This window comes from Psammomys obesus, unplaced genomic scaffold, assembly GCF_907164565.1.
Source record: "Psammomys obesus unplaced genomic scaffold, mPsaObe1.curated_primary_1811, whole genome shotgun sequence".
NCBI lineage: Eukaryota > Metazoa > Chordata > Mammalia > Rodentia > Muridae > Psammomys > Psammomys obesus.
Window position 1 is genome coordinate 23,941,465 of NW_026592510.1, and position 14,088 is coordinate 23,955,552.

Below are 14,088 nucleotides of genomic sequence, written 5' to 3' on the forward strand. Positions count from 1 at the left end.
AAGGAACCCCGGGCCCAAGAAGCTGAGTAGTAACTTGCTTCTTTCCTCCTTCTTACCTTGCACAAAATCAGGAGGTGGTAGAGCTTGTATTCAATTACAGACCACTCCAGAGTATTACAATATTGAATTTTTATTCATTTTAAAGAAAATTATATATATACACATATAATTATAAAACGATGTCATACAATGACATCATTAGACACATGTATATGTATGCCTAAATATAACTCCTTCAATTACAGTGGCTGTTTATAGTGGTTTTATTCTCACCCTGGCCTGTTTTGTTCTCTTGCAGAAGCAGCTGACACAGGATGATGACACCGACGAGGTTGAGATTGCTATCGACAACACAGCCTTCATGGATGAGTTCTTTTCTGAGGTGGGCAGCCTTCTGGTGTTTTCTTCTGAATGTGTATGAGGAAACACAGTTTCCTCAGTAAAAATTAAAAAACAAAACAAAACCCACCTTAGATGTTTTAATGCTGGCAAAGGAACAGATGGGCAGGCAGAGTTGTTCCAGGGAGATTCTGTTTTCAGCTTTTGGGAGTAGCTAGAATTTACATCCTATTAAGGAAGTCAGCGGAAAGGGGCCGCAGAGATGGCACAATGGTTAAAGAGCACTTGCTGTTCTTTTAGAGGAGCCAGGTTTGATTCCCAGCATACTCATGATGAGTCACACCATCTGTAATTCTAATGCCAGGGATCTAATGCCCTCTTCTTGCCCCTGTGGACACCAGGCACGCACATGGTACACATATACATGTAGACAAAACACCCGTTCACAAAGTAAAATAAACAATAAAGGATTTAATAGAGTCAGAAAAGGGTAAATTACATGTAGTTGAACATTTGAAAGATGTCTTTTCTTATTTAAAATTATATAACCAGGGAGTCACAGCTAGGCGTAAAATCAAAACTATTGCTTCTTTAGGCCTTTGATTCATACCAGTCAAATTTGTCGTATCTTAAAAATTTTTCTAATTGCTTTAATTCTAGTGTCGACCGAGAAAACAAGATTCTACTGGGCCGTTTTTTACAGGGCCATGTGTGCCTCCGTAGTCACATGTTCTTGCGCAGGAAGGCCTTCAGATTGAGCTATAGCAATGCTGAGTGGTGGAAGCATGGGGAGGCGGGAGAGTATAAAGAACAGAAGTGCTGGCTTTGGACCGGAGTGGACGGACTTAGGTTCAGATCTCAGACTGCTTCTGACCACGGCCGATTTTGTGGATGTTTCTTAACCTGCTGAGCCTTGTTTTCCTCACCTGTAAATTGGGGTCAGCTGGATAATGATTCCCCATAGGGTTATATAGATTGGGTCTGATTATACTCATAAATCATCCAGAATATTATAGGCATGTATGTACTCAGTGTGTTGTTCTTAACACCCCCTCCTCCTCAGTCTTATTGCCACTGAGGTTTCTGTCTCTACTGTATCTTTTAATTTCTGTCTCTGTATCTCTGTCTCTTTCCCTGGAAAGAGAGAAGAGACATTATTATCTTTTGAGGGAGAATTCAGGGGTTTCCCACCATCTGGATCGTGGGTGTGGAGAAGTGGTCCTCCACAGTTCCCCTGAATGGAGTGGACTGGAGCTTGATAGTTTGTGCCTGCTCATCTGCTAGATTAAGAGCTGGGTTGAAGAGGTAAGCTGAGTGTGTGTTGGCCTGACTGGAAAGTTGCTGTCAGCCTCCACAGCTCCCAGCTCTGCTTGGGGGTGGGTGTGACCTTTCAGTCAAGGACTCGGTGATGTCACACAGCACCTGTGTTGTTCTACTTAGCACAGTGGAAGACAATACTCTTGTTCAGTGGTGGAGGTGGGCTTGAGTTGATGTGAGATGACTTTGTCCCTATCACTACAGTCTTGCCTTGGAGACTCACATGTGCTAAAGAACATCTTCTTTATGATGAGGGATCTCTAGTACATGTGTTCTCCCTCTTCTCCTGTTCCATAGGAGGATTCCTAAGAGGCAATATTCCATGCAAAGTAGGAAGATGCTGGGCTTTGGTCTGTGAGTAAAGGTTAGAGTCTGTTTTCCTAGCTGGTACTGGACACATGGCCTTGACCAGCCTTTGTAAGAAAGGTCACAAAGAGAGTGAGTTGTAAAATGATCTTTTACTCGACTGTTTTTAGTGTTGTTTCAGAGGATTTTTGCCTCAGTTAACCTAGGCTTAGTCCTGGAAGCTTCTAGCCTCCGTACAGACTAATGTAGGCCCTAGAATGTTTTCAGCCTCTGAGACTCACTACTTAATAAGCTCACCTTTTCTTGTTCTTTCTGAGCTCATAGCTGGCTGGTTCAACTCAGCTGTTGTGGCTCAAACTCCTCTCCTAGCTGACTTATTCAATCTGGCTTCTCTCTTGGCCTCTGAATTGCTCTGCTTGGCCTCACACTAACTCCAACAATCTCTTCTAGTCTTCTGGCTCCTTCTCATTTTCTGATTCATTTTGTCTTCACCTATGTTCTTTCTCTGAAACCCTTCTCTCTATTACTGCCCCAGGAAAACTGCCTTTTTCTCTCTCTGCATTGCCCCTTAAGTAGCTTCCCTTTCCTCTTTTCATGAGAGTTGGGTGTGTCCTAGTCTGTCAAATCTTCTCTGATTTGTCACATTTTCTGCCACTCAATTAGACATCACTTCAAAACATGGGTACTTCCTTCTATAAACTAACTTTACCTTCATTGTGTGGGATTAAAGTCTTGTACCACCATATATGGGCCTAAGCTTTTCTTTGCCAGAAACTTGCTCTATACTAGGCTGGCCTTGAACTCAGATCTGCTTGCCTCTGTTTCTTGGATTAAAGGTGTGTTTATATTCCAGCCAGATCATACAGACCCAGAAAGTCTTTGGATGTGATCTCTTGCCAGAGAAGCCATGTTTTGAATTAAAATTCCTCTACAGTGAGTGCCTTCTCTCTGGCCATCTAACTTGGCATCTAACTTGGATGATGGAAATGTCTTTATCCACTGAGCCATCTTGCTGACCCTTTCTCAGAAACTTAGAATGCATATAATCTTCATAAAGGCTCCAGGAAGTCCCACAGTGAAGAAACTTGCTTTACTAGACTCTCTCAGCATTTGGCTCTTCACAGACCTGACATGGAACTTTTATTAACAAGGCTTAGCAACTGCACTTTGGAAAATGCACCATTGAAGCTTTCTTTTGGGGAGTCTACCTTAGTTTGGGCTGCTGTCACAAAGTACAGGGTCTGGGTGGCCTGTAGATAATAGAACTTACTTGCTGTGATTCTTGAGCCCAAAAGTTTGAGCTCCGGTACTAGTACTATTGGATTCTGCTAAGGTGTTCCTTCTAGATTACAGTGTATTTCAGCTTCCTGTAGCCTCCCAGTGTGTTTGCAAAGACAGCTAATCCCATTCACGAGGGATCCACCTTCATGACCTAGTAACCTACAAAAACCTCATTCAGATACCTTTACATTAAGAATCAATGTATGAATTTGTGGGGCACAACATCTAGTTCATTATAGGGATGAGACTGTTTAGCTGTGGTTAGGAAACATCTTTCTCTCTCAGAGGTGTGTATAAGCTTGTGCACAAGTGTGCATGTGTGTGTGTGGGGCTGGACTGGAAGGCAACAGCAGGTGTCAGCCTCGGGAACATTCACCTTTTTTGCGATATGGCCTCACTGGCACAGGGCTCACCAGTTAGGCTAAGCTGGCTGGTCAGGGATCTACCTGTCCTTGTCTCCCAGTGCTGGGAAGACAGACATGCCTCTATACCTTGTGTTTTAATCTGGGTTCTGGGGACTGAATTCAGCTTTTTAAGTTTACAAGACAAATGCTTTACCAACTGGACCATTTCCCACAGCCTCAAACCCACCTATTTCTTGAACTTACATCGTTAAAAGACCTTTACGGGTGACCCTGCACGTTTGGCACCATGAAGTCTATCAAGTAGCCTGAGATGAGAAACTCAGTCCCAGCATCTGAAGCGATCTGAATCGTATCTACAGAGTGCACGCAAAGCTCTCCAGAGCCAGGATGGGGTGGGTTGGGGAAGGGAGTGTGTTGATGAAGCAGTAGGAGCTACAGAGAGACTATCTTGAAGCACAGGGATTTTTTGTTTGGGCTTAAGTTTTGTTAGAACCTAGGACCTTTCAAAGTGATTAAAATTTGGAAATCCAGGCATTCAGATCAAGTCCAGCAGGTTGAGAACTTCTTAACTCCTTCTATCAGGTATTTGCATGAGAAGAAAGTAGGCAAGCTGTCAGATTCTGATGTCTAGGCTCTTCCAAAAGTGAGGCAGGAAGTTAGTTAGTTATTTGGTTAGTTATTTGACAGTTTGCTTCTGACCTATTTCTCCCACTTTATTTTTCTGCACTTTGCTCTTTGTTGCTGGGAACCACATTAAAAATGTATATATTGAGCTGGAGCGATGGCTCAGAGGTTAAGAGCACTGGCTGATCTTCCAGAGGTCCTTGGTTCAATTCCCAGGAACCACAGGGCAGTTCACTATTGTTTGTGACTCCCGTTCCAGAAAATCTGACACCCTGTTACAGACATACTTACAGGCAGAATATCAAGGCAAATAAAATAAATTATAAAGTGTATATATTATACAGGTTATCAGATTTATCTGTCATATATGTGAATACTGTGCTCTCTTTGAAGCCACCTACCCTACTACATCCTTGCTTTTTACCTGGGACCTCTTCTAATGGTCTACCAGACCGTTTCCCTCAGCCTCAAGCATGCTTTTTCTTGAAGTTACTTGTGGTCATATATTCATTAAACAGATATTTACAGTGACTAATAGTGACTCACCTACTTTCATTTTGTGTGTGTGCATAAATTCTGTATGAGAGAAAACGTGTCTTGTTGACTCTCTGAGACTGCTTTAACATATTTTTTTTTTTTTCCCACTTAACCTCTAGGTCACCCATCCATTTTCACACAAATGACAATATTTTATTTTTTATGGCTCAATATCATTCTAATATGTGCACATTTTAAAATCCACTTATCAGTTGACAAAACTTGGGCTGATTCTCTATCTTGATCATTGTGAGTATTGCTGCAGTAAACATGGGTGTGAGGTATCTTGCATGCTGACGTCACTTCCTTCAGGTGTGTCTGTAGGGGTGGAGCAGCAGGATCACATACAGTTCTGTGTTTAGCTTTCTGAGGGACCTCCACACTGATTTTCATAGTGGCTGTACTAATTTACATTCCCATCCACAGCGCAGTTCCTTTAACCCCCGTGTTTGTTCTTACGATTGACATTGTGATTGGGCAAGATCAGTGTTTCAGCTTAGTTGATTTGAGAATATTGCCTCAGAAAACTTGTTTTTATTGGCCAGCAAGAACTCTGAGGTCATTCTTCTCATTCACGAAAAGTTGAAACACTAATCTAAATCTTGATAAAAACTCTTTAGGGACTTGGAAGTTTAAGAGAGACAGAGAATAATTCTTTTAAAATTTTTATTTAATTTTACTTATTTATTTTTTATTCTTCTCCCACATATTCCATCCTGACCACAGTTTTCCCACCACAGTTTTCCCTTCCTCCCTTCCCTGTGGTCATTTTAATTGGCAGCACCTACAGTGGGTGACCAGATGTCCCTAGATTTCTGTGAATGGTTGCTGAGGACACTAGGATTGCTGTAGGATTAAATGAGACATGCAGCATAGTGCCTGGCATATAATAAATGAGCGGTTATTATTGCTCTTTGTGTTTACTGTTACTGTCTAATATTCATTTTGTTCTTGATACGGTATAAGCTTGTTCAAGGTCATAAAACTGCTAAGAGGTGGAGCTGAACCCCGAACCTTTTCTGTTTGCTATTTTTTTAAAATTGTATTTGCTAGAGTCTCATATTGCTGACAGATCATTGGTCTGAAAATCAGTATAAAGTAAAAAAGGCAGTGGGGATGCATTACCCTCGAATTCAGGGGTAAATTGAAAACCCCACATTTGGGCTGGCTTATTCCATCCACAGTTCTTCTGTTAACTGTACAAAAAGCTCCTGATAGGAAGTTGTGGTCAGACAGAGAGGTAAGGCACATCGCCATGAAATGCCACTGAAACCAGTCAGTTTCTCTCATTCTCTCTCTGTGTGTGTGTGTGCACATGCATGTGGTGTATACAAGTGGGTGTGCAGATGTGTTTACCCATGAACATACATGTATAAGTTGGATCAGGATGTGAGTGTTGTCCTCCATCATTCTTTGCTTACTATTCTGAGACGGGCTCTCTCTCACTGAACCAAAAGCTCACAGTTTTGGCTACTCTTGCTGGCCAGTGCTTTCATCAGCCACTGGTCTTTGCCCATCAATGCTGGGTCTACAGGCATGTGCAGCTACGCCTGGCCTTGCAGAACCAATCTTACAGAATTTAGGTTGGACATGTACATCAACCTGATGTAGGGTGACTGCATGTGAGCTTAGCAGAGAAGGAGTCTTCCGCTCTGGTCCTTTCCTGGTTTAGGAGACAGGGTTTGGTATCTAACAGATGCTTGGTTCCAACCTCAGTATCCTCTTGTTTGAAGATGGGCTTGAAGCCTCTGCCTCAGTTCTTTTGTGTGAAAGGAGATAGTGATGGTGACCTCACAGAAGTACTGAAAAGGGCCAGGCATCATCTACATGTATGATAAAGCGTAAAGATAGTTCTTTACGCTTTTAAGATTTAAGTACTTCTCAGTTCTTACATGGCTTCATCTGATGATTTGTCTGATGATCTGTCAAATGCACAAAAGGAAATCTCATGTAGCTGTTACCAAGAAATACTCAGAAATCTATCCTTCAGGAAGACGAAGACTTCCAAGAAAAAACTGACACAAAGCTCAGGAGAGAAAAGCTCTTGTTGCTCACGCTGAAGTTCCAAAGGGTCTTGTGATTGTTTGGTGAATGGATTGAAGTGATGTTTAATCAGATCCCCCAAATGCCTCCAAATGGAGAGATTGATGAGGACAGAGGGAAGAGAGCAGTTGTAATTAGTAGGGTGGCGTGGAATTTGCTCCTGGACTTGGGACATCTGGAAGGGAAGCTGAAGGTGGGATGCCCTGGACCTAACTCTCAGTGTTCAAATGCCTATACTAACTCGGAACTTGAGGTGCTGTAGACATAGCAGCTCCCCGTGGATCAGGATTTTCTCCAGTTCTAGCCACAGGAGCCAGTGTTTAGAAGAGAGAAAGGGGAAGGGCAGAGGAGGTTGGATTAGAGACCACCAGTATTTACAGGCAATAATGTGTGATTACACTTGTTGGGATCCATGACTTATTAAACTTTAGTTTTCTAATCTGAATAATAATGCTAATGTACCCTTAACTGTTATTTTTGTCAACTATTAAAATGCTACATAAATATTTGAGTAGTTATACATATGTTTATTTATACTCTGATATGATTACATTAATATTTTATTTTACATCTTTAAATAGTGATCCTACTATCAAACTATGGTACATCTAAGCCAACATATAAAGAGGGGAAAAAATCCTTTTTAGTGGCAAAAATGCTGATGTGAAGGATAGAAAGGTCCAGCTTGACCTTTGCTATTTTCTAGAGCACTGTAATTAGGTTTTAAAAAGGAGGTGACCCATCCATTGGAGAAAAAGGGCACCTGTGTTTCAAATTTGCATTCCAGATGTTACAACTGTATTATGTCAATGACAAAGTTCCTTTTGGTTAACCATTGCAATGCTGCTGCTCTCTTCACTTTGGGAGGAGGCAGGCAGGCATACTGGGTGCTGAGGTCTCTTCTCTTGGCCCTCACTATGATCTGCTTCAGGGGCCATGGTGCTGAGGCAGCTGGTGCCGGTGGAGGGAGCAGCAGCATCCTGTGATGGGGTTCTGTCACAAACTAAATGCTTTATAGCACAACACCTGCGCAGTCAGGAGCCTTAAAATGTACAGAAATGGTCCAAGGCTGTAAATCTGGGTTCCGATCAGTGTTGGTTAGCTTATAAGATTTGGTTCACCAGAACATGTGTCCGAGAAAAGCCTGACGGTCCTCTGAGATGTCCTTGCCTACTCTCTTTCTTTCCCTTGTCCCTTGTCTTCTCCATCTTCCTCTCTCTTCTCTTACTCTTTTCTCTGGTTTTCATTCTCTAGGTTTGCTCTGTTGTCTTTGACTGTTTTCCTTCCTCCCTGCCCTACCTTCATTCTCTTCTTCTCTCACTTTGGGGCCAAAGGATCTTTCCCATACTGTTTGCAGTTACCTTTCCTGGTTATTCTCCATGGGTTTCCTGACCTTTTTGTCTACTATCTGAACCTTACCTTAAGGTGTGTGTGGAGGGGAGGAGGAGTGTGGCTTTTGTTTTTCAAGACAGAATTTCTCCGTGTAGCCTTGGCTGTCCTGGACTCACTTTGTAGACCAAGGCTGGCCTTGCACTCACAGAGATCCACCTGCCTCCACCTTCATGAGTGCTGGGATTACAGGCATGTGCCACCCACACAAGGAGTGTGGATCTTAATGACTGTTCTTTATGGACTAATTTACTTGATTGTGAAGATGGCACTCCTTGGTGGCTAAAGATTTTTTTTTTCATATTCTTCCACAAACACAGAAGGTAGACAGTTTGGAGCAGGAAGCTCTGATAATCATTCCCTTTAGGTGAGGACATAGTTTCACTCGTTGATGGTGAAGGCTGTTGTCTTTCTGATTATAGATTGAGGAAACTCGGCTCAACATTGACAAGATCTCAGAGCATGTGGAGGAAGCTAAGAAACTCTACAGTATCATTCTCTCTGCACCGATTCCAGAGCCAAGTGAGTGCTGACTGAGTTGAGTCGCTGTACTGGTCCTTTGCATTAGGGCTGAGACTGGCTTGTTTTCCTCTCTTCTGGGAACAGCAGGGGAGCATAACATTCTCTTATGCTAATGTACATATGATATCACATATCACACCTCTCTCCTGAGGGTTAAAACTGGAACTCTTCAGTGGAGCATATGAGAATTGTCTCCTCATGTTCCCATCTTTCTCTCCACCATTTCACCTGCCACTTCTGCCCCTGATACTTTACTCATGCTAACCTCTGGTTGTTCCTTAAACATGCCTTGTTCCCTCCTGCTCTTTATACATCATTCTTTCTCCTTGGGATTCCTGTTCTTAGTCTCCTTGGCTACCTAGCTAGCCTGTAGTCTTTCATTTTAACTAACTAACTAACTAACTAACTAACTAACTAACTAACTAACTAACTAACTAACTAACTAACTAACTAACTTTTTTACTGTTTGCTCACCTGTAGTTTTGTTGAGACTCAGTTCCACTCTCTCTGCCCCTAGGGACTCTTCCAGACCTCTTGAGGCTGTGCTAGGGTTTCTCCATAGCCATCCCTTGCACACCTTGCTCAGAACTTAAACCATACCTTGTGCTACTTATCAAGACTTCTGATGTATTCCCTTCTCATTCCCTGCCAGGCTCAGCCCCTTGATGGCTGAATCTCTATCTTCTCTCTGGTCCCTTCCTTTCTCACTTGGTGTTAAGTCTGGAGGTACTGAAGGATAGTTCTGCAATGAATGGTTGTAGTTATTGTTAATTTTGTTCCATATACCCACCATGAGTATAGCGCTCCATTCATCAGCTGGGACAGCTCTGGGCACCTCAGAGTTACATCATAAATATTTGCTTTATTTTAGTTAATGGATTTTGGTTGAAATTTCTTTTCCCCAGAACTTCCATAGAGTTCTCTCCTATCTACTGAGATTGAGCTCACATGTTAAACAAGTTCATTCCTCTAAAAGCATGACTTGGGTTGAAGAGAACTGTTAAAAGCAAATCCTAGGCTTTAACCCTGGGGTACTTGGTTCTTTAGGTCTGGGATGGAGTGCCTAGAAAATGCCTTTTAATTTAGTTAATTAATAATTTTATTTGGATTCGAGGGATTATACCCAGGGCTTGGTGCATGCTAAGCACATGATCTGCCACTGTGCTATTTCCTTAGTCTGGGAATACTTTAAAAAGAAAAAAAAAAATTCTGTGACTGCAGTCATAGATTCTGGAAAGCACATTGAGATGAACACTGCAGTGGCAGCGCGTGTCCGAGAAAGTTTTTTGCCTCGTCTGTTCACTGATGTCACTTGTAGAGCAGTTCATCCATTTTTTTCTAACTGAGCCTGCCTCTTATGTTTACCCAGAAACCAAAGATGACCTTGAACAGCTCACAACTGAGATCAAGAAAAGGGCCAACAACGTCCGGAACAAGCTGAAGAGTAAGAAGGGAACACAGGAATAAGCCAGTCTCTACCAAAACCAGATACAGCCTCTCAGGGCTCACCTCTCAACTGTCAATCATCCCAAAGGGAGAGATATCACTTGTCCTATTTTTACTGGAGGCTTAGGCACTGTCCCTGGACTGACCTGCTGTACTCTTAGTCAGTTGTCACCTCTTGAATTCTCATCGTAGTTGAAAACACCCAGAACTGAAGTTGGGAAGTAGGAGAGCAGATGTGCTTTTCTCTACTGTCACGGTTGCTTTAGCTCACCCCTGGTTCTCTCTTGGTGCTTCCCCAGCCCCTGTGTGCATTTGAAGGGGTAACCGCAGAGACACAGGTGCAGGGGCTGCCATTCAGTCAGCAGACATTTCTTTGTATGTATCTTCTTACTCCTGCTTCCTTTCCTGGTTTTGGAGCACAGTTCAGTAAACCACTGTCATAGATTCAGCATGTGGATGCCCAAATACTTGCTTAGTTCCACATCTGCAATCCATATTCCTGTTCAAAGTAATTGTTCAGTATGTGGTATTGGTCAGAGAAGAAATCATATTATTTCTCCCCTTTCCAGTAAATTACAACAGTTATTTTAATGGGTACGGAGGAGAAGACAGCTTCTAAAAATGGTGATCATATGACTGCCTTAATGCTAAGCGGTTCACATGGGTATTTTAAGGAGATTCAGGTTGAGCATACTTCATCCAAATTTTCCAAAATCAGAATGTTCCAAAATCTGAAACTTTCTGAGCATTCATATGACACTGTAAGTAGAAAATTTCACACTAAGCCTCACAAGTGCACTAAAAACACAGTACAAAATTATCTCTAAGCTCCATATGACTCCTGTGTGCCCCCCCCAACATTGTTCATGTGCAAATACTCCAAATTTTGATAAAATATGAAACACTCCTGGTTCTAAGCATTTCACACAAAGTGTGCTCAGCCCTTTCCATTTTATAAATAAGAGGACAGATGGTGGAAAGAGTTTCCTGGTTTTCCCCTTGCCACCCAGCTAATCTGTGGCAGGGCAGAGATTTGAGTCTCAGTCCCTTGATGGCCTGAACTGAACTGCTGTTTGTGTTGCTGAGACCTGACAACAGCATAGGAGAAAAAGAGCAAGTGTGCAGCTCATGGGAGGGGACCCTGACCTTTTGTAGTTGAACCTCCCGTTGTCCATCTTCATGGCCTCTGTGTGTGAGGATGGGTAAGGAGGTCTGTGTGGAATAGGGTGCTTTGTGGAAGGAAGGACAAATGTGATGCCAGACTAACCCTCTCACTGCAGGCATGGAGAAGCATATCGAAGAAGACGAGGTCCGGTCTTCAGCAGACCTGCGGATCCGAAAGTCCCAGGTAACGTTGTTTCTGGTTTGGCAATCATTTTTTTTTTTTTTTTTTTTTTTACCATTCTTTTAATTATTTTTTCTCCTTTGTGCATTTGAAAAAAAAATATGGGGGGCTGGAGAGACGACTCAGAGGTTAAGAGCACTGGCTGCTCTTCCAGAGGTCATGAGTTCAATTCCCAGCACCCACATGGTGGCTCACAACCATCTATAGTGAGATCTGTATGCACAGTAAATAAATAAATCTTTAAAAAAAAAAAAAAAGAGGAAAAAAATATGATACTATTGTATTGGAATTCAGTTTGAGGAACTGGGAAAGGGGAACCATCCAGGTTGAAGCAGTGACCAGGGCCCACTGGTCCCGTTTGGCCTTCTCTCATGCTCGAAAGGAGGCCCCTGAAGTAACCCCCGGAGACTCTTCAGAACACACCTTCAGCACTGCCTTATTTCATAGGCAAAGAAATGGATTGATGTCTTTCTTCTAAAGATTGTTAGTTAGCAGTTGCCCAGTTCGGAGTCAGGCACTTTGGAGTCATCAAAAACATGGTCCTTGTCCTATGAGAACCTGGGCATGGTGGCTCATATACATTATGCCAGCACTTGGGAGGCTGAGGCAAGAGGGCTGCCGAGACTTCAGGGCTACCTTGCTTGAGCTATGGTGTGAGAACATTAAAAGACAAAGCAGAACAAGAAAGAAAGGAGGGAGGAACCTGATGTGATGTTTAAGTGGTGCAGTAAATCTTATATAGCAGGAGGACAGTATAAGACATAATTGAATACACATTCGTCTCATCGTTGAAAGAGCTCATGGAGAACAGGGGGTAGCTGGAGAAGGCCCAGCCGTGAGTAAGCAAGAGTGCTGGGACAGGCAGGTTCAGGAGCCAGAGCTTCCTTTATTTTTGAGAGAAATAGGAAATGGGATTAGGGATGGGTATGTTTGTGCGTGTGTGTTGGCAGCAGCAGAGGAGTGGTGTTGGTGGCAGTGGGGATGAATGAAGGACAAATGTCATGGGAATAGCCTACCTCGAGAAAAGAGTTTGTAGTTGGGTAGCAGATGCTGAATTTCCAGCATATAATGGAGTGTCCAACTCCAAAGGTCTTTATATACTGGTTGAGGGAATTGGAGCTGATCCAGTAGCTGACAGTCATTTGTTTCAGTCTTCACAGCACTAGGGGGATATGATAGTCCTTTGGATGTGAGTGGAGACGAGACAAGATGCTAGGAGGTCCCTCGTTAGGCTTTTTCAGTGATTTAGCCTGAATTTACATGATAGTCGTGTGTTTAGTAAAATGAGAAATCAAGAGGGCTTGCTGCTGTGAGGTGGGCAAGGAATGAAATTATTAAAAGGGTCTGTTGAGAGAAAATGTTTATTTGTAAGCAAGAAATGTTGAGGTTGTCATTTGGGGTAAGAACTGAAGGATCTTTGGCAGGAAGGGAAGTTGACAACTTTAGCCAAGGTTATGGTGGAAAGTTGCTAACTGGGCTCTCAGGTTCTCAGTGATTCTCTCCTTTTGACTAAAAATTATGTGAGTTCAGTAAAGCAGAAAATGCGTAATAGGGATTTCACACGGTGGCAGTGGACTCCTTGTGCAGTGCCAGAGTAGGAAAGCAAAACTGGGTTTTGAATATTTTTCTTTCGGTTCCAAGCCCAGGGCGGCTGCAGAGTAGGCTGTGTCAGGGTGGGGCGGAGTTTTACACCGTCTCCAGAGGGTTTACTCATTTAACATTGTTCCCGTAGCATTCCGTGCTCTCCCGGAAGTTTGTGGAGGTGATGACAAAGTACAACGAGGCTCAGGTGGACTTCCGTGAACGCAGCAAAGGGCGCATCCAGCGGCAGCTTGAAATTAGTATGTGTTTGAAGCTGGGCCAGCGTCCCCACCTTTTCCTGCAACGTGGTTGTCCATCCTGAGTCCTGGGGGAAGCAACAATGACTCTGCTGCTTGTGCCTTCTCCATCCTCTTTGGGACTCAAACACAGGACAGATGCTGTGGGACGGTTAGATCTGTAACGTGGTAGCCTGTGTGGAATTGCAGCACATTTATTGAGCCAAGGAACTATATTGTTATGGGGTCTGACACTTCCCTTCTCTCCAGGGGAAACACACTAAATAGTTAGTCTCCTGAGAACTCGTTGCACTGTTTTGCAGTTAAATGGAAAAGAATGTTTATGAGACAAAGGTGTGCTAGTTGCTGTAAGGAATTAAAAAAAAAAATTAATAAAGGTGGCCAGAAGGTGGTGGCACACTCCTTTGATCCCAGCACTTGGGAAGCAGGGGCAGGTGGATCTCCATGAGTTTGAGGCCAGCCTAGTCTACAGAGTTCCAGGACAGCCAGGGATATACAGAAAAACCCTGTCTCAAAAAAAAAAAAAATAAAAAGTATATACTTTAGGAATTTAGTGATATGGAAGGGTATGCCTTACAAGGCAAATGGCTTCAAATGGGAGAAGCTGTGTGAACAAAGAAGCAGCAGATGTGTTTGTTTAGGAGCGGCAAGTTGTCTGGGGTTGGAAGGAGGGTGTTTGAAGTTGCAGTGCAGGAGTAAGGGATGGCTGCCCACGAACTGCACTGTGACGAGGGCC

At 43.1% G+C, this 14,088-nt stretch overlaps 1 protein-coding gene across 1 annotated transcript in view; it reads left to right on the forward strand.

Moving 5' to 3' along the window:
* The window catches only part of Stx3 (syntaxin 3), a 38,186-nt gene that overhangs the window by 16,891 nt on the left and 7,207 nt on the right, over nt 1-14,088 (forward strand). Inside the window, exons 2-6 of the mRNA XM_055613809.1 lie at nt 299-382; nt 8,624-8,723; nt 10,093-10,167; nt 11,450-11,517; nt 13,247-13,355. Coding sequence (XP_055469784.1) covers nt 299-382; nt 8,624-8,723; nt 10,093-10,167; nt 11,450-11,517; nt 13,247-13,355 — 436 coding nt within the window. The remainder of the gene's footprint in view (nt 1-298; nt 383-8,623; nt 8,724-10,092; nt 10,168-11,449; nt 11,518-13,246; nt 13,356-14,088) is intronic.